The sequence below is a fragment of the Thalia democratica genome, chromosome 6 (assembly GCF_965202585.1).
Source record: "Thalia democratica chromosome 6, ktThaDemo2.hap1.1, whole genome shotgun sequence".
NCBI lineage: Eukaryota > Metazoa > Chordata > Thaliacea > Salpida > Salpidae > Thalia > Thalia democratica.
The window spans coordinates 6,470,885-6,495,389 of record NC_139170.1 but is presented as its reverse complement, the minus strand read 5'-3'; the positions used below and the strand labels follow the sequence as shown (position 1 = coordinate 6,495,389).

The 24,505-nt window shown below is 25.4% G+C and overlaps 2 protein-coding genes across 2 annotated transcripts; one reads left to right on the top strand and one right to left on the bottom strand.

Moving 5' to 3' along the window:
• Window positions 1-4,250: 4,250 nt before the first annotated feature.
• Window positions 4,251-9,546, top strand: LOC145838195 (gap junction beta-2 protein-like). The gene is made up of 9 exons (XM_082945754.1): window positions 4,251-4,283; window positions 5,385-5,475; window positions 5,704-5,822; window positions 6,142-6,261; window positions 6,774-6,857; window positions 6,922-7,029; window positions 7,836-8,021; window positions 8,732-8,850; window positions 9,456-9,546. Exons 1-9 carry the CDS (start codon window positions 4,251-4,253, stop codon window positions 9,544-9,546), a joined length of 951 nt encoding a protein of 316 aa, XP_082801880.1.
• A 2,141-nt stretch (window positions 9,547-11,687) lies between these two features.
• LOC145838230 (large ribosomal subunit protein mL46-like) lies at window positions 11,688-23,758 on the bottom strand. The gene is made up of 6 exons (XM_082945792.1): window positions 23,553-23,758; window positions 21,717-21,863; window positions 20,317-20,425; window positions 18,480-18,619; window positions 13,907-14,135; window positions 11,688-12,121 (listed from the first exon to the last, which is right to left on the bottom strand). The coding sequence occupies exons 1-6, from the start codon at window positions 23,712-23,714 to the stop codon at window positions 12,021-12,023; spliced, it is 888 nt and encodes a 295-aa protein (XP_082801918.1). The 5' UTR covers window positions 23,715-23,758; the 3' UTR covers window positions 11,688-12,020.
• Between the last annotated feature and the right edge of the window lie 747 nt (window positions 23,759-24,505).

Below are 24,505 nucleotides of genomic sequence, written 5' to 3'. Positions count from 1 at the left end.
TGCGTTAGCAGGTTGGTATCTGTTAGATTTCTTTTAAAATTTGTTTGAAGTGTGTTCAAAAGTAATTGAATTTCTATATCTGAAAATGGTAACTTAACTTATATTTCTAGAGTAAATTTGATTGCATTTAAATTTAACATTTGCAGTGTTATAGTTTGGCATAAATGAATGTACTGAACAGTTTACAGTAAAGAGTTATTGAATTTATTTTAGAAATACGAGCTTTAAAGATAGCAATTTGGTACTGTGTTTAAAAATTCAACACTTGCTTAATACAAAGCTTTGGTAAAAGTCATACCTGAATTTGTATTGAACAGTATGTTAATAATTATGCCGTGGTATTAAACTATTTTGATTGATACAAAACAATTTTGAAATTTATTTTAGGCATATTTGATTTATTTGGTTAATTTTCGAAAAAAATTTAAGACTTTTCTAAAGCTTCGACCGGATAATCAAAAAAGTTAGTCTTCATACAGCCAATCTTTGCATATTTATAAATTAAAACAGCAAATAAAAGACAAGTTAAAAAAAAACTAAATTAATGTTTCATTATACTACCAACTTTTATTGATATCTATTTTAGTTAATTACTTTCAAAAATAACCATTAAGTGAGAGAAACTACATGGATTTGTTCTACTTTATTAAACCGTGATTGTTTAAGTTCTTTTTTACAGAAAGTACTACCATTAGCGATATTTTTACTCTACAGAAGCTTTTAAAAGACTTTGAATATAATAAACGTAATTGTTTTTTTTTTTCTTTACTAACTCCTATACTTTTTTGTTTAATTAGTTTAGATCACACATTATTCGCAACTATGATTTTAACTGTAACTAATATAAAAATATTACTTAAATAATTTCTTGAGACTTATTTAAAAGCAAAACAAAAGTTCACTTAAACTATTAAACATTAAAGTTTACTTTAAAGAAAAGAAAATGTTTTCAGTTCTAAAATTTTTACAGTTTTTTTCACAATGATTTTTTTGTGACTCTTCAAAGCAGATTATCTTTTTATCAAAAAACTACAACTGGTAGTAACACTCATACATACAAAAATATTGTAAAAAACTACCTGCAAACCATTATTTGTTGACTGAATGAAACTTAAATGCAGTGATTAATGTTTTATTGATTTATAATACACTTTTAAGTTTGTTTGTTAGAAGTTTTGTTTTACAAGAACAAAGTCGTCAATCCCAGAAAAAAGTTTTACAGATGCCCAGTTTTAAGGAAAAATGTTTCATACTAAATGCTTAAAAATAACTGATTACAACAATTACTAAAATATCTCATTACAAAATGCAATTAAAAATTACATTGAAATTGCAATAAGACAAATTTTGTAAAGTTTTTTATACTTTTCAGTCATATTAAAATATTTGTTTATGTCGAATACAAAAATTGCGTTTTGATATATTTTACTTGCTAAAAACATGTAGTTATTTAAATTTTGCTAACAAATAGCAAACTGTTTATATTTTATTTGTGATACTTATTATAGTAAAAATACTGTTGTTAAATCTCAGTAAACTATTCTTTGAACAATTTTAAAATTCGAACAGGCTTAATCGTTTAGCCAAGTTGTAACTTTTAATTTATGTAAAAGTCAGTAGGTAAAATGTTGACGAAACAATGGTTAAACAAATTTTGAAAAATACAAATTCTATACTCTAACTTAGAGCTTGTCAACTTTTTAAATCAACCAGATTTATCAAGAAAATTTTTTCAAGGACTTGTTAGTAAAATGTCATTGACAGCGTTATTTTGAATAAAGTTAAATGTTATAAAATACTCCTTATAAACAAAAAAATATGAAAACATCCTTTATCATACACTACTTTAAAAAAATACATTAAATAAGGAGTAAATTTTAAAAAATGTTTACATCTATTTGTTTTGCACAAGTTGTTCTCCAGTTTACTTTAGTGATAATTAAAAGTTGTTTTGTGTTAACTTTTATTAAAGTTCTACTGTAGAAAGAATTTTTACAAATAGCTGAATGTCATCTAACTGTTTGTAAAGTTTTTATTTTATAACTATCCTTAGAAGGTGACACAGATTTATCTAAGATGTAAGGGTTCCAAATTAGTTTTATATAAATATTGCATCAGTGATTTTCAAACAAAACTCATGGACTAATGTTTATCTTAAAACATATATAACTGTAAACCTTTTTTCATTAACCTCTATTCTATAGCCTTGACCAGTTTAAATTGAATTCAAAGTAGTGTACTCAAACTAATCTTCCAGTTTTAATTGAAACAAACTACTCGATTTTTTTCTAAAAACTCTTACTATAAAGATGTGTACATTTGTTATGACTTTACTTAAACTTTTTTTTGTTTAAAACAAAAAATTCAGTTTTCAAGCAAACTATTTGGAAGAACACATTGAATTCTATGATATATATAATGAAAGTAACATTGATTTTTTATTTGTTCTTAAACACTTGCAACTGGTTGTTTATCTAAATACTAATTTTATTTTGAAATACTTTCCACTTTTGCTATTAACGTTCTAGAACAGGTGTCAGCAAACTGCGCTCATGTTTTAACTCCAAATGAGATGCGGCCCATGAGCGAGCCAATCTTGAAACTTACACTAGATATCCTGGCGTTTGAAATGAACAGTAAAAGTTGCCTCAGGTACAATTCACAGAAAATTTACGTAACGTTATGAAGAGGAAAAGCTAAAACTGAAGAGGGAAAGCACAAATAATTTTAAAATTTGGCTCGCGACCACCATATCCCTGCCGAAAACTGGTTTCAACTATAAATAATGACTACCATTAATTAATGTTAACTGAAAGCATAGTTCAGTGCTAAAATATTTTTGAAGCTGATATAAAAGTAGAACAATTTCGTTTATAGTGCTTTTGAATAAATTCAGTTTTAAGAAATAAAATTCTGCATTTTTTTAGAACGTGACGTCACTAAGAGCTTTAGTATTAAAAATTAAATCACATTTTAGTTTGGTTGAAATAACGGAACAGATGTTAATAGTATACTGCTGTATTTTCACTTAACTTCGTTTGCATAGTGTTCAGAATAAAACAAATTCCAAAACCTTACAACTGTAGCCGACCCGTTTTTGTGTTCATTACTACACTCAAACAAAGTGTATTCATTAAAATTAGGAACGAGTAAAAGTGCAGCCCGCGAGCATGCAAACTTTAAAACTTACATAGATATTCTGGGGCTATAAACTGAGAGAAAAAATAGAAGTTCTTAGGAACAATTAAGGGGAAATTTTAATTTAACAGATACATCGGGTTTGTTACAAAAAGTAAAAAATAAAGCTTCAACTGCGACGGCTAATGATTCTGTTTTTTAAATTTACCCGTGACCACTTATGCCTGCCACCCAGTTTTAAGACGTTTTTTAAAGAGTTTTAGTGTAAAACAGTTTTTTCTCTCATTCTTTTAGATGCTAAGAGCTGCACAAAACTTTATGTGTTAAAATTATGCTAAATTTTACGTAAAAAAAATTGTAAATTTATTTTTTTTAGCCTTAAAAAGTTTTTAACAAACCTTTTCAGTAAATAACAACACAGAAAAAGCTTTAATTAGAAAATTTAAAGCAGTTGAAATAAAAAAAAAGTTTTGCAACTACGTTCCTAGAAAATATAAACGCGAACAAAATAATAATGAAATAAAGAAACTAAATTTAGCCGTAAAAATTTGAAGTATTCTTATAAAATATGTAAAATTAGCCAAAGTTTTTAAAAGTTGACATTAAGGTAATCTATATAATCTTATGACTTAATTGTTCAATGTCTATTGTGCATTATATAATGGAATTAGTCAAGTAGTTTAAAGTAGCTGTTTTTAATTATAAACTATAGAGATTAGAAGTAAAAAGTAAATTACTTCCCTATAGTTTCTAAAAAGCAAATTTATAAGGATAACTGTACAGCAAAGCTTAAGATAATAAACTTTAGTATAATTACAAGTTTTAAAAATTTAATTACAACACATTAAACAAACAAAACAAAAACTGCTAGCTAATTTTATTTAAACTAAATGATTTAAATAGTACATTCCTAGAAAGAGTTTTGTTACTTGTAAATGTTTTCTGTTTTGTATTTTTTGCTATATAAAAATATTCCTAGATAACTTTTGTAATGCTTTTTCTTTATTCACTGAAAGTTATAATTTAAATGATGAATGTTTGTTTTAGTTATTTTATTGCATTTAATATCAAGAAACTTAGACAAAGTCAACGTAATAATTTAAAGTGCTACCATGTGGGAATTTTTTAAGTCTGTTTCATTATCGGTGAGTTTAATTTATATATTTTAATGAATTTTATATTGTTTTAAAGTTAATAAAAATTTAATTCAACAAAAATTTAAAGGTAATATTACTTTATATCAATTTTTATAAAATTAACTCGTCTTTTTTATTCGAAAACATCATGTACCGTTTCTATACAACTAGTAATAATTATTTTAATTGTGTTTATAATACGAATTTTTGTATGAAAAATAAATAGTTTCATTAATAGTTACATACAAATAGTTTATTATCGTGTACCAAAACTGAAAAGTAGCTTAGATTTAGTTTGTTTTAATAAGAACTGTTGTCAGAAAACTTTGTTTTTAAAACTATGTGTGATTATATTGAAATATAATTACTTACTTCAAACTTCTTTAATTTTTAACTCATTAGTTTTATGTTTTTCCTATCAGTATTTTAATTGTAATTTTTTAATATTTTTGATTAGAAGTTATAATTATCAGAACAAAGTTTTTGTCAAAACTGGTTAATTAAAATTATTTTTGTCTTTTTGGTCTATATGCTCTAAGTATTATACTTTTTTTACAAATGCTAGTTAAAAGTTTTACTGCATACAGTTTCGTTTAATAATAATTATTTATTGAAAACTTTTTGGTTGCAAATTAATAACAAGTAAAACTGTTCTTTGATTTTAATCATGTTTACTTTAAGATAAGTAAGACTTTTACGAAGATTTAATCAATTACTTTTTAGAAGAGCATTAATAAGTTAACTTGTTCTATAAAGTATTTAAATACATAAAAAAGATGTTTGGTAAATTAATACTCACATAAAATTTTAAAATGATCTATACTTTAATCATATATTTTACTGCTCTCTAAAAGCAGAACTGTTTTCAATTTCATTAATTTCATATAATACTGCAATTATGATTTTATATCATAAAACTACAAATATATTTTCATTTTTAGCTTACTTTACAACCAAACAATTTGCTTTTAGAACTTTTGAAAACAAAAAACTATCAAGCGTATTGACTCAACTGAACAAAACTCACTTTTTAATAAACCTGCTTGTACCAGACAACATGCTTTATGTTGTTTTTAACTCAAAGCATTATTATTTTTGTTTTACTTTCAGACGAACAGCTATACAACTGTGTTTGGAAAGGGATGGTATGTGATTAATATACTCCTGCGACTATTTGTGCTGGTTACTATAGGCAGGGACGGTGAGATTGAACTTTTTTTGATAAAAACTTAAAGATGTTTTCTTGTAAATAGTTAAAAAGGCTTTTTTAGATACAATTTTACACTGCTTTAGTAAACAATAGTGTATTAACATGTGTTCTAAATAAAAAAGCTGAGTTTTTTTTGCTACAAATGACGGTTATACTAAAAAAGAAGGTTATTGACTTAAAAAAACATTCCTTAGTCATTATTATAAATATTGTTCTCAGTGTATTCGGACGAGAGAGGGAAGTTCAAGTGCAACACGAGTAATAGGCAGAGCGGGTGCGAGAACCTGTGTTTCGACCAGTTCGTCAAAATGAACCATATCAGGTTCTGGAGCTTCCAGGTTAGATATGAAAGTATTTGTTTTTGAGTATATATAGAAAAAATCATAACGAAAGTATTAAAACTTTTTTCACAAAATTTAAAACTATTCGCTTAGCTTAGTTTATAAGTTATGGAAAACTTACTTGTAAAAATAGTCTTTAATTAATATAATGTTAAAAAAAATTTTGAACGAAACAAATAATACAGCATATACAACAAATGACATATTTGATTGACCTACTCATTAGCTTAACTTGTTTCTGAAAAAAAAACTTTACTTTAATTGTTGTTTTTTTTTGAGTAAAACTTATCAAATATCTAACAAACAAATATTCCAGCTGATGTTCGCAATTGGCCCGACCATATTGCTTCACTTGTACTGTGATCTGGTCACAAAAGAAAACAAAAAGATAAAAATCTTAGAAAAGAACATCAGTGAAGCACAGTCTGAAAATCGAGTTTGTATACTATTATTATAAACAATTTAAACTTTTAAATTTATAGTTGTATGTAACATACCAATTTAATTCTTTTATAAGTTATAAGACACATATAAGTTCAAAGTTTGTTATACGATTGGTTTAGCATGAAAAAAAACATAGATTGAAAAGCATTAATATATTTAAAACATTAGCATTTAATATTTATTCACCATAAAGTGAAAATGTTTTTTAAGTAAGATACTTTTTATATTCTTTAAAAATCTTATTTAAGACATAAATTAAACTTTTCAAAATTTTTAGTTGATCGTCTTTTTTAAACTTAAAGTTGTATATTTAATTTTTTTTTTGTAAGTATAAAAATGTCTTTTAGACTTTAACGTTTCTGAACGAGTACTTGTTTTTATTTAAACAACTAACACATTAACTAACACATTTTCTTTTAACATACATCCTTAATTTTACATATAATAAAGTCAATTTAAAGTTTTATTTTTTATCAAGTTTTACGAAACAAATTTAATGAACAGAAAGCTTCCTGGAGAAACTTGTTGAGAAAAGTCAGAGCAAAGCAAAAGAAGTTGGGGCCACTGGAAGTTAAAGAATCGGCAGGGGTAAATTTTAGCAAGATATTCATGATTAATTTAAATAAATAACTAAATATAAAACTTTTTACAGGTGCTATTGTCATCAAAAGTCTACTGGGTTTACATTTTCACTTTGGTTCTAAGAACCATTTTTGAAGTTGTTTTTATCTACCTCGGATTTGTGCTGTTCAACTTCAAGGTTTGTCGTGAAGTGATGCAAGTACTGCTTAGTTAATTTAACATTTACAAATAAGCCATAAAAGTTATATTAGTCTCGAAGTGAGCTTTTTTGTGCTTGTAACTTTAAAATACTCGTGTTGTATACAAAAAGTAAATGATACAAACTTATACTAATCTGAAATTACTTATTTTCTATTTAAAAACTTATAGTTTTATTTAACTCGTTCTGTGTTGTTTAAATTAATATAAAAATAAAAAATCATGGAGTACTTTTACTGTTTATAATAACAATTTGAAAACATGTTTGTCTTATTTTTGATACAACTTTTTATAACTGGTTTAAATTTCAAAAACATTTCAAACTTTAACAAAAGTAGACAGTTGTTCACACCTTTAACAAAACGTTATGCTTATGAAATAAGATTATAACAAGAAGAACTTGAGCCATGCAAACGTCTTATAATTTTTTAGAATCAAAAGAAAAAATTAAATGCTTTTACTAAGAAAATAAAATAAGAACAAAGTATATTTAGCTGATGACAACTCAGTACTCGTTATTATCAAAAAAAAAAAAAAAATTAACTAAAAGAAAATTATTTTATAGAAACTTATTAAATTTTTAGGACATTTAAACATAAACTCTTTATAAGTGTTTATTTCTACTTTAATTTTAAACTTAATTACTTCTAACATCATTTCAATACGTTAAAAGAACAAAAGGACCAAACTTATAACGAAATTAGTGTCAGTTATCATTAGAAGTAACGAAAAAAATCAAAAACATAAAAATTTACAACAACTCATAAAACTTGTCAATTTATTCAGGACGGGACGCTCGGAGTGGACGCCCCTAACGACCAGGGCTTGTTCTCCATGTACGTCCCCTCCGTGTACCATTGCCATGCCAACGAGTACTCCAACCCCGCCCTCTTCCAAGCCTGCAACTCCCACTTCGACGGGTGGGGCTATGACGTCACAGGGAAAGTGAAGTGCTGGATATCCAGACCCATGGTTTGTTAACTTGAAAGATAAAAGTTGGACTTTAATTTTTATTGGTTGTTTTTGTAACTTTTTTGTTTCAATTTTTCTTTCAAGATTCAGAAGTGAAAGTTTGTTAACAAAGCTTACTATTACATAACTTATATATAGCTTAATTATTATAAAGTGCATTAGATCCATTCTAATATCTGTTTTTTACCTTCATCACAACATGTGCTGGATATCCAGGCCCATGGGTTGTTGATTTTAAATTTAATTAAAATATGAATGACGGTTTAGAGAGAAAAAACTTGACTGCCTGGATTTTTTTCTTGTGTTTTTATTTTTTGATCTGAAACTTTCTTACTAGGTTCAAAAATTAAGACGTAAATTTAAGAAACAGTAATAAAATAAATAAACTGAACTGTTTAAACCAAAAACAACAAGAACGTTTCAGGTCTTTTTTTACTGACTGTATACTTTAATCAACTTGGAAAAAAACTATAGATTTAAGTTCTACCGGAAAAATTGTTAGAAATGGTCTTTTTTTATTCTCACAGATCTTTAATTAGTAGTGAATTTTAAAAAAATAAGTACATAAAAAACTAGCAAGAAGATAAAATATTTAAACTTGTGTTATTTTTAGCATCAATTTTTTTTTTACATTTACGCTTTTATAAAATTTTAGTCTTTATTAATGTGAAAACATAATGCTCTATCTATTGAATATACGTACTTTTCAGGAAAAGACTTATTTTCTTCGGTATATGAACGCTCTGTCAATTGCTTCGTTGCTAGCCAACGTTTTTGAGCTTGTCTATGTTGCTTGGAAGCTGACAAGTCTCAAGAAATATCAAAAAAGGTTTGTTGAATTTGCAAATTTGGTTGTTTTTAAGACTTATCGTCTACAACTACTATCAATTTTCTGTTAAAACTAGTGTTAATAAGTTCATGTTTAATTAACTTTGTCACACTTGTTATTTTATACGACTACTTAAAAGGATGTTTATGTGTAATTCTTGCCATAAAAAGTCTTTAAATTACTTCGATTAACGTTAAAAGTTAGTCTTCAATCAAAAAAAAATGTTATGTTACTTTGTATGAAAGTTAAGATAATGTCCATTTTTTAGCAGTTTCTTTTTTCATAGTTTTTACGACATAGAAATTAGTTTAAAAAGTGTAAAGACTTGGCTAGTAAAATACTTAGAAAATTAAGTCATACATAAGTAGCCGCAAAACCAATCTTAATTTCATTTATTTTATTAAGTTTTATTTTTTTCAAAGCTCTTTAAATAAAAAAATTGTAAATATTGTAAATATAAACTTTAAAAAAATTCTCGAACAGATTTTTTTTTTGTTTTATAGTTGCCACAGTAAGTAGGGATTATTTAATTAAGAGTTACAAACAAAACAAGTATGCTTTTAATTTAAAAAGTTTTAATAATTGCTTTTAATTTTACTATTTAGCAAACGATGCCAAACCGATAAAGAATGGATCACAATTGAAGACGTCGTGAATTATGAAGAAAATAATGGAAAATTTGAATGTGAGTTTTGATTAAAACCAAGTAGTTTATAAAGATGATAATGTTGTGTTTTAGTGAAAAACGTACCTAAACTTTGAATTAAGTTGTAACTATTGCTGTAAGTTAACTGTATTGTACTAATTGGCCGTGATAACAAATAAAAAATCTTTAATTTGAAAATTAAAAATTGGCTTTTAATATTACAATATTTACAATAATAACATATTTACCTTATAGATTTGGTTATTTAATAATTGCAACTTTTATATACAATACAGGGTTGCCACTTATTTTTTAGAAATGTTTTCCAGGTTTTTAAAAGTGTTTGTTTTTGGGTCTATTTCTATTTAAAGATAAGTTTAAGGTAAAAAAACTGTGTTAAATGGTATAAAAACATCAAAAAGATACTGTAATGATACTTTATAAATACGTTTTTAAATAAAAAAATAGTTGGTATAACAAAAAATGTATTTTTATGGTAGATTATTTGTTTCAAATCAAAACTTTTCTAGTTAACATGTATAAATTGTTTAAAATTCCCGGTTTTTTAATGATTTTTGTTCTAGACTCTAGGTTTTTTTTTCTACGTTTCTCAAATTCCAGGTTTTTTTTGCCTAAATTGTCAAATTCCAGGTAAAGTGACAACCCTATACAATATTATTTTGAGTATGTCTACCCTCAAAATCGTAGCTTTAACTGTTATTCAGTCATTTATGGAAAGCAAATATTTAGTATGATTTTTAAAGTATAAGAAACAAATAAAAACTAAACCATTGCCCCATAGTCTTTTAAACACTTCGCTGAATTAATAGTTTATTAAAATTTCTGTTCAATTGTTATAAGTAAAAGTATATGAATTTTTTACATCTGCTTCGTATATAAAAATTAGTGAGAAGTATATTAATTTTTTCATCTGCTTCGTATATAAAAATTAGTGAGAAGTATATTACTTTTTTACATCTGCTTCGTATATAAAAATTAGTGAGAAGTATATGAATTTTTTACATCTGCTTCGTATATAAAAATTAGTGAGAAGTATATGAATTTTTTACATCTGCTTCGTATATAAAAGTTAGTGAGAAGTATATTAATTTTTATAAGAAATCACGAAAATGAATAAATAAGATTAGATAATGAAACATTCATATTGCAAAAAATTAAGATTAAAGGATATTTTCTCGGTTATATTTTGGTTTGTGAACCGTAGATTAAAAAAAAAATCTTATTTTGAATTAAATTATCATATATTATAAGCAAGCTTTTTTATTATATTTTAGCTCCCTAATTTTGAAATCATTTGTTTGGTAAATTTATACATCATTCGCATTCATAAATTAATGAAACACTGTTTATAGTGATGAGCTGCTTTACTGAAGATGTTATAAAATCATAACTTTTACTTACTTTTTTTCTTTGGCTGTAATTCTTTTTTGAAATAGACAAAGTAGTTAAAACTGTAAGAATAATGTAAAAAAAAATAGATTGTACTATACCGATATTTAAATTTACTTTTTTAGTTTATAAAATAAAACATTTTCCAGCTCTTGATAAATTAATTTATAATTTTTTTTGCAGAAAAATTACCTAAAGATGCCGCATGTTAGAAGAATTTATAAACAGAAAAAAAAAATCATGAAAAAACATAGAATATCTTCAACTTTGAGCTTTCTTATTTGTTTTCTTAATTAAAAAGAAATAAATTCCGTACATTCGTAAAATTGAATGTGTAATTTACACTAATAAACTTTTTAGCACTGCTTTTACTCAGACTTAAGCATAAAAAGAGAAATAATAACTTAATTAAACATATTTGTGTAAATATTTAGACATTAAATAAACAAAAATTTTCATCAGTTGTAAAAAAAATATTTAAAATATTATTCATAGCTTGTTTTTAAAGATATGTCAACTTATGAGTATTGATACTTTGACATTATTTCGATGTCTAAGTAAACTCCGCTTAATAAAGAAAATATTATTTATTCTTCATTATTTATTCAAATACTGTAGTATTTAATTTACAAGGTCTAAATTTTGTTAAGTTAGAAATATTATCACAATCGATAGTTATTGTTGATATTGTATTTAGATTTATCATATATAAAAGAATATAAAATTTTAATAAATAAAACTTATGTCATTATTAACTAAAAGTTAAATAAATTTATAAACAAGATCATCAGGTAATTTAATTTACGACAAAAACCGAGACAATAAAAAACTTCAAGCCAATAAAAAGTTTTTAATAAAACTCAGGAATATTATCAAAACATTTTTGAATAAAAGTAAAATAAATACTAATTTTAAATCTAGTTGTGAAACACTTTTCAAGTATATTTTTGCTAAACAAAAAATAATTTCTTTGCAAGACGCATGTAGCTTGGCAAAAGTTTATTCACTAAAGTTTTTTTTTTTTACAAAAGGCTCCCTGCCAACTAAACATTGTCTAACAAATTGCATTATGACGGCCTACCAGTTATGACATCATGACGGTTGTATTATGACGTCACATGATGATGCCCCGCAGCGCGTCAACGTACTTGGGTTTCATGAAGTTCCTCATCTCGTCAGCGGCAACCCACGCGTAGTCCACCACATTCTCGTTGTCTGAGAATTAATATTTTTTGATTATTTTACAACAAATACACGATTTGTGAATAAATATTTTCTGATTATTTTTTATTTTACAACTAATACACGATTTGTACATAAATTCAATGCACAACCCGCTACACTGCTATTGTCTGTAATTACATGAACTAACTTTCAAACTAACAAGTTGCTTTGGGATATCAAAATACTTGTAAACAGATTCACAACATTTCCTTACTCACCTACATTTCCCAGAACATTTTTTATTAGAACAACTAATATTTTTTGATATAAAACAATCATAATGGCAACAGCGCACATTTTCTACATTAACTAGAGGAAATATATTAAAATCTAATATCAAAATTTCAGAAATAAAAACTTGGAATGACATAAGTGTTTCTCAATAAGCAATCCATAAAAACAAATCGTACTCAGAAGAATACAAACAGTTTATACTTTTTTTTTTACTTCTTTCTTAAATGTCCATATAATTTTGCCAATAAATACTTGGACCTTGTTAAATCTGCAAAAAAAATGTACACACATATATTAAGTAACGACTTGTTTCTTACACATTAACTTACATACCACTTTGCACAGAAGTTAATTGAACACCAAAAACATTTTTTCTAAACGAAAGTAGTTTTTAAATGCATACTAAATTATCAAAAAAGCAAAGTTTTATTTTAGGAATACTTCTTGAAACATTGTTAAGAACATTTGGTATAACAAGCTATTATTAGTAAGTTTGGCAAAATCATCTCTTAAACTTAATTATGTTGAAACTGATATTAAACTTTTAAAATACAACAACCCTATAATGTCGCCAAATTATTTAACGACTATAAAACTTAAATTATAGCAACAATACAACAACCTACGTAATTAAAAACAAATACTTAAGAGCACAACAAATTCTAAATATAAATACATTTGTATATATATACAGTAGACTACCGCTTAAGTACGCAAATTGAACCCGACCAAAAAGTGCGTACTTAGCACGGGTAGTGCGTACTTTTTGACGATATAGTATAATATGAAATTAAGTAGTTTGTTTTCTTTCTTACAACTAGCCACCAAATAATTAAGCCAAATAAACAAGTCTTTTTATTTTAAATCCTGAGCTCAATAACAAGCTAAAAAGCACCCATGAAAAATATCAACGTTTGCTAAACAAAGCAGCATTATCTGAGCAGGGCTCGCACAGAAAGAAAACCAAGCAGCTCACACTTTTTGACATGATGAAATAGAGCCAAGATTTTTTTTTCTGAATAGATTGCTAGTCAAGCTAAGTTTAGTTTTATTTATTCTTAAAACCATTTTTCTGTTATTTGCTAAATTGTTTCGGTTTAGAATAAACCTAGTTTTGTTTTTTATAGTTGAGATTTTTATTAAACATTAAATTAAGAAAGTAATAAATTTATTATAATTTTCCATTAGCTAAAAAGTGTTTGATTTTTTTAATTGAAAGAAAAACGTTTCAGGACTGTTTTCTCGCAAAAAATCTGTAAAAGTAATTATTCAGGTTATTTGTTTATTTAAATTTGGTATAAATATATAAAAAATTTATAAAGAGCTTGTATAAAAAAATTAGAATTTTTTTTTGTCTTTTTGGATAAGTGCGTACTTAGGCGGGGTGCGTACCAAAAAAAATGCGTACTTTAGCGGTAGTCTACTGTATATATATACAAATGAGTATAGCGTCTATATACATATATATATATATATATGCTATACTCGAGCATTTAAACAACCAAAAAATACTCACATAATTTATTCAAACATCAAACAAACCGATGATGTCGTCGGAGTAAACTTTCACGTCGACGGTCGAGCTGGAGTACGAGTCGCGGGGCACGAACGCGCTGAAGATGAACAGCTTCACCCCGATGAACGAGTCTCGCGCCACCTTGGGGATTTTGTACTTGTAGAAGGTAGAGGGCGCGTTCGAGACGAAACGTGGGGCAATCTTGGCGTCAGCGACGTTGTTCAGCTGCACGCACTGCAGAGAGTTCTCAGCTGTCTGTGGGGAAAGTTTATTGTTGACAGTATGTATCATACAACTGCGACAAGCTTTAATTTATAACACTACATAATATATAAGTCTGTCTAGGAAGGCAATTGACAATTAATGTTCAAAAGTCAACGCTGTTTTGCGATTTTTTTAACTGGCATTAAGTAGATAAATAATCTTTAAAAAAGTTATGTCTTAGCAAGTTTATTGACAATTAGACTTTAGAGTAAAACTCTTGTAAACGTTTTGAACTTTTAGTGTGCAATAAAATTTGTAGATTTTTTTCAAATTAGAATCACTCAATTATTTATCTAGTATAACTAAGAAAAATAGATCTAGCCAATAATTTTTTTTTGCATATTTTGATTTAAAAACAAGAGTTCTCAGCTTGACCTTTTTGTCAAGCAGAACAACACAAATTTTATCAACGGGATTGCCACTGATTAAGGCATAAAACCAGAAGTGAGTAAAACTAGTCTGAGTCAGATTGAGTTTAGAAGAAATTTAAGTATATATATATTAAGAGCCAATAAGTGAAAACAATTACTGAAAATCAAGCTTATATAACTAACTAAACATAAATAATAATTGACGGATTTAACTGAAACATAATCTTTACAAAAAAACAGCTTGAGATTTAGAAATAATATTTTAATTAATCCGAGTTTATTGAAAAGTTATTCTAAGTAATCCCAAGTTCATGACAGCCCTAATCAAAAATAAATTTATTACAATAAGGGTTGCCAAAAGTTGTCAAACTCCAGGTTTAACTGCCTGTTACAATACACTTTTTCTGCTTAATGGGACCGTCAGTTATAATAATTCCAGGTAGAATATAATTATTATAACTTTTGATTCCAATTAGGAGAAACATTGCATTGTAATTAACTTCATAATGATTAGTTTTTATAAAACTTATTTGCATAAAATATAGAATTTATAAAAATCCAAAAAAAATTGTTTACTATAATGACTGTTGTTCATAATAGTCATAAAAGTGAGTACTTGGTAGTGTATTGAAAAATATGTTTACAACTAACAAAGTTGCCAAATGTTTTTGGCAAATTTTCTCCAGGTTTTTAAAATTCCCTCCAGGTTTTTAAAAGTACATATTTTTGTGTTTTATTTTTAGTTTAAAGTTAAGTTTGAAGTATAAAATTGTGTTAAAGAGTATAAAAACATTGAAATGTTTACAATAGAACGAATTAGCTTTACTAAAATTTAGATGATCTTAGAGTAAGTCTGTTATTGACATTTGATGACTTCATTTTACTAACTACAGATTTTAATGATTGAAGGTTTGGCAGTCTGTTTAAAGTAACTTAGTGTAAATTGAGTAAATTATCAATTGTGTTAATTATAAAATTTTATGAAGTTTAAAGTTAACTTTTTTGTAATTCAATAAAAAAAACTAAAATATGCATTATAAAATTTCAGTAATTCAAGAAACTATTTTTATTCACAACTATACGTAAAAATGCATAGTTCTCTAGTCTAGTATGTATTACTGATAAAAAAATAAAACTAAAGGACTTAAAAACATCGTTTACTTTAAATAAAACAACTGATTAAGTTTGGTTAAGTACTTAAATGATATTGATAAGTACACATAAAACTCAATTTCATTTATACTTGTTTATTAGGAACTAATACTGATTTAAAATTGGTATTCAAATGTATTTGTAAGCTAAAACAACGGTTTATTAAAAAACTATGTTATTCTATTATTAAAGTTATAAACAAAAAAGCTACTAAGCTTTAAAGCATCATAATAATATTAAAAAAGAGTTAAGGTATTACAATTGTTTTATAGTATAAAAAAAAAAAAGTATGTTAAATCGATAAACTTATGTAAATTCTAACACCAAATTACAGAGCTCTATATAAAAAAAAATAAGTCACCAACTGTAAAGTTTGTACAAAAATAAACAATAAACATAACAGTTTTTCATAAAAATACATTTAGTTTTGCGCTATATAACATAACTCCCCTGTTAAAATCAAACAAACTTTGTTTTTAAATTATTTAAAAGTATTTAGAAAAACAAATCAAACAGTGTTCAAATTTTTTGGCTTACATAATGAACTCTTGTGACGTCACAAAAGCATGCAGACTGGCTGCTTGTTGAAATTGTTGCAAAATATATGTGTGCTAGGTGTTTCTATTTTTGAAGTGCTTTACGTTTGAAATAACAGAAATTGAAAATATTTCAATTTAAATTTAGAAAAAAAAATCAATATACCATAATATTTTTTGTTAAATAATAAAAACAAGAAAACGCAACTAATTAAAAATTACATATAAAATATTATATTTGTTGAAACAAATTGTTGCAAAATATATGTGTGAGGTGTTTTTATGTTAGAAGTACTTTATGTTTGAAATAACAGCATCTTTTGAAAAAAATTGTGATTTGTACAGAGAAAAATAGCAAATTAATATTCAAAATACCAAAACACTTTTTGTAAAGTTATTAAAATCTTAAAGCAAAACTGAAATAAAAAAACTCACTTAACAAGCTTCGATATTAATTAAACTTGTTTTAAGTGCAGCAATGTACCATAAAACTTACAAAAATATGCACACAAAAGTCAAATTTGATAAACATATGAAGTTAAATAGTGTTATTAGGTAACAACGTGCAGAATTGTGCAATTTCAGTATAGACAAAATTCAAACGATATAAATGCAGAGCATTAGTGTTTAGTTAGCTATGAATAAGTTGTTGGCAAACATTGAATATTGTGCAATTCATCAGACAAATAGGTCAAATAAGTTTTGTTAGTTTATCATCATTCAGTTTTTGCACTAATTGTTAACATACTAACTTCATAGCTGTTCAATAACAAATTAAGTAGTAATAAGTGTTACAAAATAATGTTTACAAAATGCAAACAAAAATATTAATGCTCAATACGAACATGTGTCTTAGACAAATAAATAAATTGGGCAATATCAGGCATATATTTGAAATATATGTTTAGTATTTCAACGCTTTCACAACTGTTTCAGTTTGCAAACCACTAAGTCTTTTACAAATGAATAAAGTATTTTAAATTTAAAAAAAGTTAAAGAAAAAAAAATAAAAGTCTCTCAAGATTTGTGCTATGAACATAAAGTAAATATAATTGAAATTAAAAAAAAATAACTCTAATATAATAAACAACCAATATGTCATAAGACTTTCAATTACTTTAAAAATAATTGAAAATATATTACTAAAAAAATTACTAAAAATTTATAAAAGTAAAATCTTTTACATCATCAAAATTTATTAACTGCTGTCTAAATTAAAAAAAATTCAAAAAACTTACAATTTGCTCATAGTTGTACTTTAATTTATAAAAATATTAGTTTACAAAATTGTTCAGCAAAAGGCTAAAGAAACTGTACAATTTTAGTTCAAACATAAGTAGGGCTAGTTTATACTTGTACAAAAACAAACACTTAATATTTTTTAATTCAAAAAGGGTGTTTTTTACAAATTAAATACAATTAAGTACTACATTACAAAACTTAAATTTTACTCTAAATCCAAGTAAAAAATTTGTTTAAAAAAAATATCAAAAAATGCAATTTATTTGTAACTTCATGTCAATAACATTGTTTGGTAACAATTATTTATATTTAGACCTCCACAAAACTAACCACGGTTTCCAAAACTCCTTTTTATAATCGCTCACTTAGCAAAAACTGAAAAACTAATCTCCCTCTTGCTTATTAATTTATAAATTTAATTTTTCACTCTCTTACTAGTTATGGTCACCATTTAGTCAAAATATCCCTCAAGGATATCGCCAACTTAAAAAAAACCCTGTGTCAAACTGACAAAATTTAAATTCATACTGCGGAATTTATTTGCCAAAGATCTCTACCTAATAAACTACTTTGAACGAGACTTAGTTTGCTGAAAATAATTTAACTTTTTTCTTGAAATCATGTAAGAAATTCTAGTTTAATAAACAAATCAATATTTCTTGATTTTAAAGTAACTGTTAAGTATTTTGAAATAAAATTTTATTTATTTAACTTTCAATAATTCGTTTGTATTAAAAATAAAATTTCTCTGCGTGTCTCTTCTTTCACCTCCTATATGACAAATCGTAATTTTATCTCAATAGTTTTTTTTTTACATACTGTATACATTTTCAACATTTGTATTTAGATCTCCATAAAAACATACGACCTTTCAACCAAACAATACATTTATACAAATCACAAATATACTACTTTGAGCAGAACTTGGTTTGAGAAAAAATTATTCAGAAAACTTTAATAAAATTAAAACTTCTCTGAGCATGATTGAAATAATTGCCGAGTTAATCTGACTTTATCTAATTTAATAAACAAACTTCTCTGAGCGTCTCCCCCTCCACCCACTCTTTGACAGGCAGCATCCAGACGTGGTCCTTGCCCAGCTTCTGTTTGGTGATGAGGACAAGCGGTTCCCTCATCCTGCGGTTCGGGTTCCTCACGTCGTTGTCCGGCGGCGCTGTGACGTCATAATACTAATTAGAAAATAATATTAGAAGCGCTGTGGTGATTTTATTTTGTTAGAAAATAATATTGGAAGTGCTGTTATATTTAAACGTTTTCCTAAGGTTATAAAAGCTAATTAGCTCTTTATGACCACCATCTTTTTTTGTTGATTCGTCAAGGTTAATGTTTGTAGTTAAATACATGTTTATTTTTCCAAGTTGGAAATTTATGGAAACTAAAGTGCAGGTTGATTATTTGTGACAATCACAGAATGACACTTTGGCTTAGTTGAAGAAAAATCAAACTTTTTGAACATAAGATACGATTGACACAGCCTGGATTCCCAAAAACTCTTTGTTGCTAAATAAAGTTAAAACATTTTATACTAAAAAAGCAGAAGTAATCAACGTGAAGTAGATAAAGCACACTACACAATAAATTTTTTTTAAACATCATCTTTAGCTTTCTATTTGTTAGGTTATTGTAATTAATTTTGATAGTTAAACATTTTGCCATTAAAGTATAGTATTTTATTCAGAAGTTAAAAAAAATTTTTATACACATTATTATTCAATACAGTAAAACTAAGTTTTTGAGAACCTTTTGTTAAGAATCCAGGTTATAAGGATGTAAGAAACATTTTAAATTGTTAGCTGAAGATTTCAAACAACAAAAGCTAAATTACAGTGATAATTAATTGTATTGAAGTGGTTGAAGTAAAATAATTTAAGTATAAGTATTTAAGAGCTTCTACAAGATATTTTCAACGAAAACAATTTATGAGTTTGAGCTTTGCACGTCTGTGTTGTCTGTTAAGTTTACAAAAAAGTTACATCATCATAAGAAGAAAGACTAGCTAACTAACACTTGAGTTTATATTATTTAGTCTATATGTAAAAGAATTGTTTTATAAAGTATGCAATTATTCTAGTGCTTACGGATAACATGCTAATTAATAAACTACTACTTTAAATCATTTTCTATTTTAATTATTTTAAACTAAAACATTATTTATATATTAATACTAAAACAAACTTTTACGCTGAACAACTGTTTCAGTGTTCAATACGCATTTTTCATCGAGGTTTTTATTGAAAAAAAAGCAAACTATAAGCGTAAGTACAAAATTGTATGTTACGTAAAATGAGATTAACGCAAAATTAACCAAATTGTAATAATTTTCAAATAATTTGCTTATTGTAATATAAACAATCCCTTTGTAGTTTGTTCCTTTTGTTTAGATGAAAAAAGAGGTTTAGAACCACTAAAGTAAAGCAATTACAAAATTAAGAAGTTAATTTGAATTTGATTTGACAAAAATTTAATTTATAAAAAAACAGACAAAGATTATGGTTTATTCTTTTAGGTATTATATTTAGTTAATCAAATAAGTCAACGGTTGTAAACCAATGTATACTAAATTTTTGTTTATACTAATAAATTTTCAGAATAGTGTTTATCAGTGAAAAAATTTGAAAAAATAAACAGAGTAAATTACAGTATAAATTATAACAAGACTAGAGTTTTACTGAAAACACCAATAGTAGTAAATTAATTTAAAAATAACTACATACTTAGTTGATCTCTATAATTTACAAAAATAAATTGCATGGTTTATAAACATAATGAGGATATTATTAAATAAACTTACAACAATAACTAAAAATACTAGTGTAGTTACAAAAACTTCTATTAAAATTTAAAACTTACATGCTTCTTCGAACGATTCTTTGAATTTTTTCAGTGAAACTTCGAAACCATCTTCCAATTCCTGATTGCTGAACTTGAAATCCAAACTGGAAGCTTCGGCCTTACCAGACTGTTATATTAAAATATTAAAACTATAGTTTACCTAAGTGTTATAAAACAAATTTACCAGACCGATATACACAACATACTTAAACTGTATTTTACCAGCCTGTGAAATATTTAAATTTCAGTTTACCACATGTTTAAATTGTATAAGTGTATTTCACACAGAATTTCTCATTTCATAACATGTTGCAAGACCGTTTTAACCCAAGAGATTATGAGTTACAACACACTTCTTAACCAAGTATAACTATCTAGTTTTGTAAGTGATAGTCCCTTGGGTAAAACTAGTTTCACAACAAATTATGAAATTTTAAATCTGGTTCATTATTTCCTTAAATTTTAATTTGAGATCCGTATTTTTTTGGTTTAAAACAAACTGTACAACTTAAATAGAACTGTTTGCATTTACTATTTTTTTCAAAATATTTTGTCCTTTAATGAAAAAAATCTATTATTTTAGTATAACAAATTAATACTTATTTCTGTTGAAAACTTTCAAAGTAATATTTACAAAATTAGCATATAGGTATTAAAAATTATTAGTACTATATAGAATTATTTATTTTTAGAAATTTTTTCAATTAATAATTTTGCGTAACATATTAAAAGAATATTATTTTTTTAGTACAACAAATAAATACTTTTTTTTTGAAAACTTTTAAAGTACTAACTATTTAAAAAACAACATATAGGTATTAGTTGGTTTTTGGGAATGAATTTTAATGTGAACAGAAACATAAAAACAAATTGTTCAGAATGTATTTTTTATAGGAAGACAATTATATAAAATTAAACTATTTGGAATAAACATTAAACCTTTTAAAAAAAGATTTCTGAAAAGATGATAATATTACAATATATAATAATCAAAAAACATAACTATCTGTATTTAAGTAAATACTGTAGGTAAAACCATTAATTGTATTTAATGTTAAAAGTATACTACAATTAAAATATAAAATTTTATAAGTTAATTTTTGGTATAATATACATGTTAGTATAGTTATATATTTATACTATATATATAATTTATAATTATTAGATAACTTTAACCTTAAAAATAATATTAAATACTAAGTTAATTCATAAACTCAAAAATTAAGTACATGGTATAGTTCTTAATTTTTAAGCTTTAAATTTGTAAAAATCAAACAAAAGACGAAAGTTTTGCAAAATACAAAAAAGGAATTAATTTTCATTCAAAAGTCAAACAAGTTTAAATAGAAAAGTATTGTATAATTATTAAACCAACAAAAAATTAAATAAATTATTCAAACCACTAAAGCTTAAACTACCTCGATTTTTTTAATGAGTGAAGTCTGTCTTTGTTTTTCCAATTCCCATTCACTAAGAACGCTCTTTTCATATTCAACTTTCGACATAAAATCTTCAAAAGTTTGTTCCAATCCGTTTTTCCTCGGCTCCACTAAAGGCTGACGGATCTATTAAAAATAGATAATTTGTTATTTTATAAGTAAAAAACTAGGTACACAAGCTTTGTTTTATTTGGTATAATTTAAATTTATACACATTATAGATGAGCCCTATCTAAGTTGATAACAAATTCATTAATCATTTGCACTTGTATATTCAATATGTGAGAATTTCGATTTAGTTTTTGTATAGAAAACTTTACTATATATATATTATTAAATAACCAGATATTAACAATAAATGATAGGAAACCCAAGTATTATAATTTTAGACATTTTTTAAATAAGTAAACATTTTTAATAGTTTTCCATATAACAAACTAAAAACTATTTTAACAATTAGCAAAAACTTATTTTTATAAAATAAAAGCTAAGCTTAGTTTAGCAGTGCTAATCAAACTTGATGGAAACTCTTGCAATATTTTGGAATAAGGTTAAGTAATTCTTAAACATCTGATTTTTCAAGCTAGAAATTTTGAATTACAAAAAGTTGACTTTCATATATTTTATCTTAAAAGCCTCTTTCAGAAGTTTTGAAAATATAAACTTTATTTATTTAAACTTAATATAAGTGTGTAAAAATCTAACAAAATTATAATTTTATAAAATCTTGATAATTGGAATAGTTTTGACCTTATTTAATAGCATAAATATAATAAACTTTTTTTAGGGTAAATTAAAAGCGTTATGGAAACTAATAAATCCAAAAATACAAAATTAAACGAGCATAAATCTAGAAACAATAAAACAAATAAGATAATACCTAACAACATGTAGAATTTTGTTTATGAAATAAGTTTACATATAATAGAGTTTAGATTTTTACACAATAAATCAAAATTTAAATAGTTAATCTTCAGGCATTTTAAAAAAAGATATTCAATTGGAGTTATAAGAATAATATTTTTAATAATTACAAAATAAAATCAGAAACTTTTTTTTTGCTTCATCAGCTTTTTAAATACTCAGCTTTAATAATCAACTAAAAAATGTTAGTTCTACAAAACGATAATTATGACAAATAATTTCAAACAATTTAAATTATAGAATAAGCTTTGTCTTTACAGTTTATAAGTTTTACTTTATACTTTATTATATAAAAATTATTTTTAAATAGAACTTAATAGAACACTATACTTTAAGAATTTAATAAAAAATTGTTCTTTGTAAAACAATCTAACTTAAAACCTTAAGTTCATATATACACAAAACTAAAAAACAAATACTTCAAGACAAGTTAAACGTGTTATCAAACACAACACCAAAACTCAAAAAAATTCAAATATAGTTATAAGTATAAAACAAAATATTTCCAGGAAAGGAATTATTTTACAATGAATGAAAATCAACTAAAAACCATCAAAAATAATTTTATTCATTCAGTCAGCTGGTCAGTTTCAAAGAAGCTAAATTTAATATAAAAACACAAAAAAAATTCTACTAAACAAAATATTTGTTAAAAACAATTTATAAAACTAAACAACTCAAAATTCAGTTAGATTATGAAATAATTTTCATAAAAAAAAATACTTTTTTACTTTAGTTTAAAACCAAACTCTAAGCCGCCAAAAATACCTTTACACAAAGCAAACAAGTACTCACTTGTGCTGACTGTGTATATACATTACATAGTGCCCACTTTTCAGTTTAAAAGGAAAAATGTTACTCAAGCAAACCAGAACACAAACAAGCTCTTACCAGCGCGGTGGAGGCGCACAACTTCCACGCCAGTTTCTCCCCTTCACTGTCCTGGTCCACACTCAAGCTGCTTGCTGTGGAAGAGGAGGCTTTTCTCAACGGGGGCAGCGGCTTTTTGGGGGCAGACCTCAAAAATTGCATCACAAACTTGACTGCCGACATCTTGTGGTGTTTTTTTTTATTAATTTATATATGATTCTAATGCATGACTTTTGAAAATAATTAATAAGGTTTGAGTTTGTAGAAAAAAACTAGCTAACTTAGTTTTGAGGTTTAAAGAAACTTGAAAACATATTGAAGTAAAAAGTTACAATTTTTTTAGAGTTCACTTTTTGTTTTTTGGTAGTAACATCACACAGTTGAGCATTTCATGAAGCAAAATAAAATTAAGTATTGATAAAAAATTTCTTATAATTTAGGTGCTTTGGTTTAAAAAATTGCAATAACCTAATTATTTATAAGATATTTTAAATGTTTAAAAGTATGGTACTTTTGAAAAAGCTTAAGATTACACTTAGATAAAATAAATAACTTAAATATCTTTACTAGTCAAATTTAAAAAACATTTACAATACTTATAATTAAAACTATTTGCTACTGAGGCAATACTATTGTAAAAAGAAGAGTGCCACTCTTTGGGACAAAAAACTAGTCTGTATATCGAAAAACTGGCCTAAGTTTATTTTAAAATATCTCACATAAAATGGTAACTGTGTAAATAAGTAATTAGATATACTAACATAATCAGAAACTCTTAAGTTTTGTAAACAAACTATTTACTATGCTATGGCTAATAAAGTTCCTTTTTACTGTTATTATTGATGTCTATTTAACTTTTAGAAATTTATTTTAGTATGATTTTATGTTATAAATAATCATAAGTTCATATTATTGATATTTTATCTGCTTTATAAATTTAAACATTTAGTAATAAAATCACTTTCATTATAATA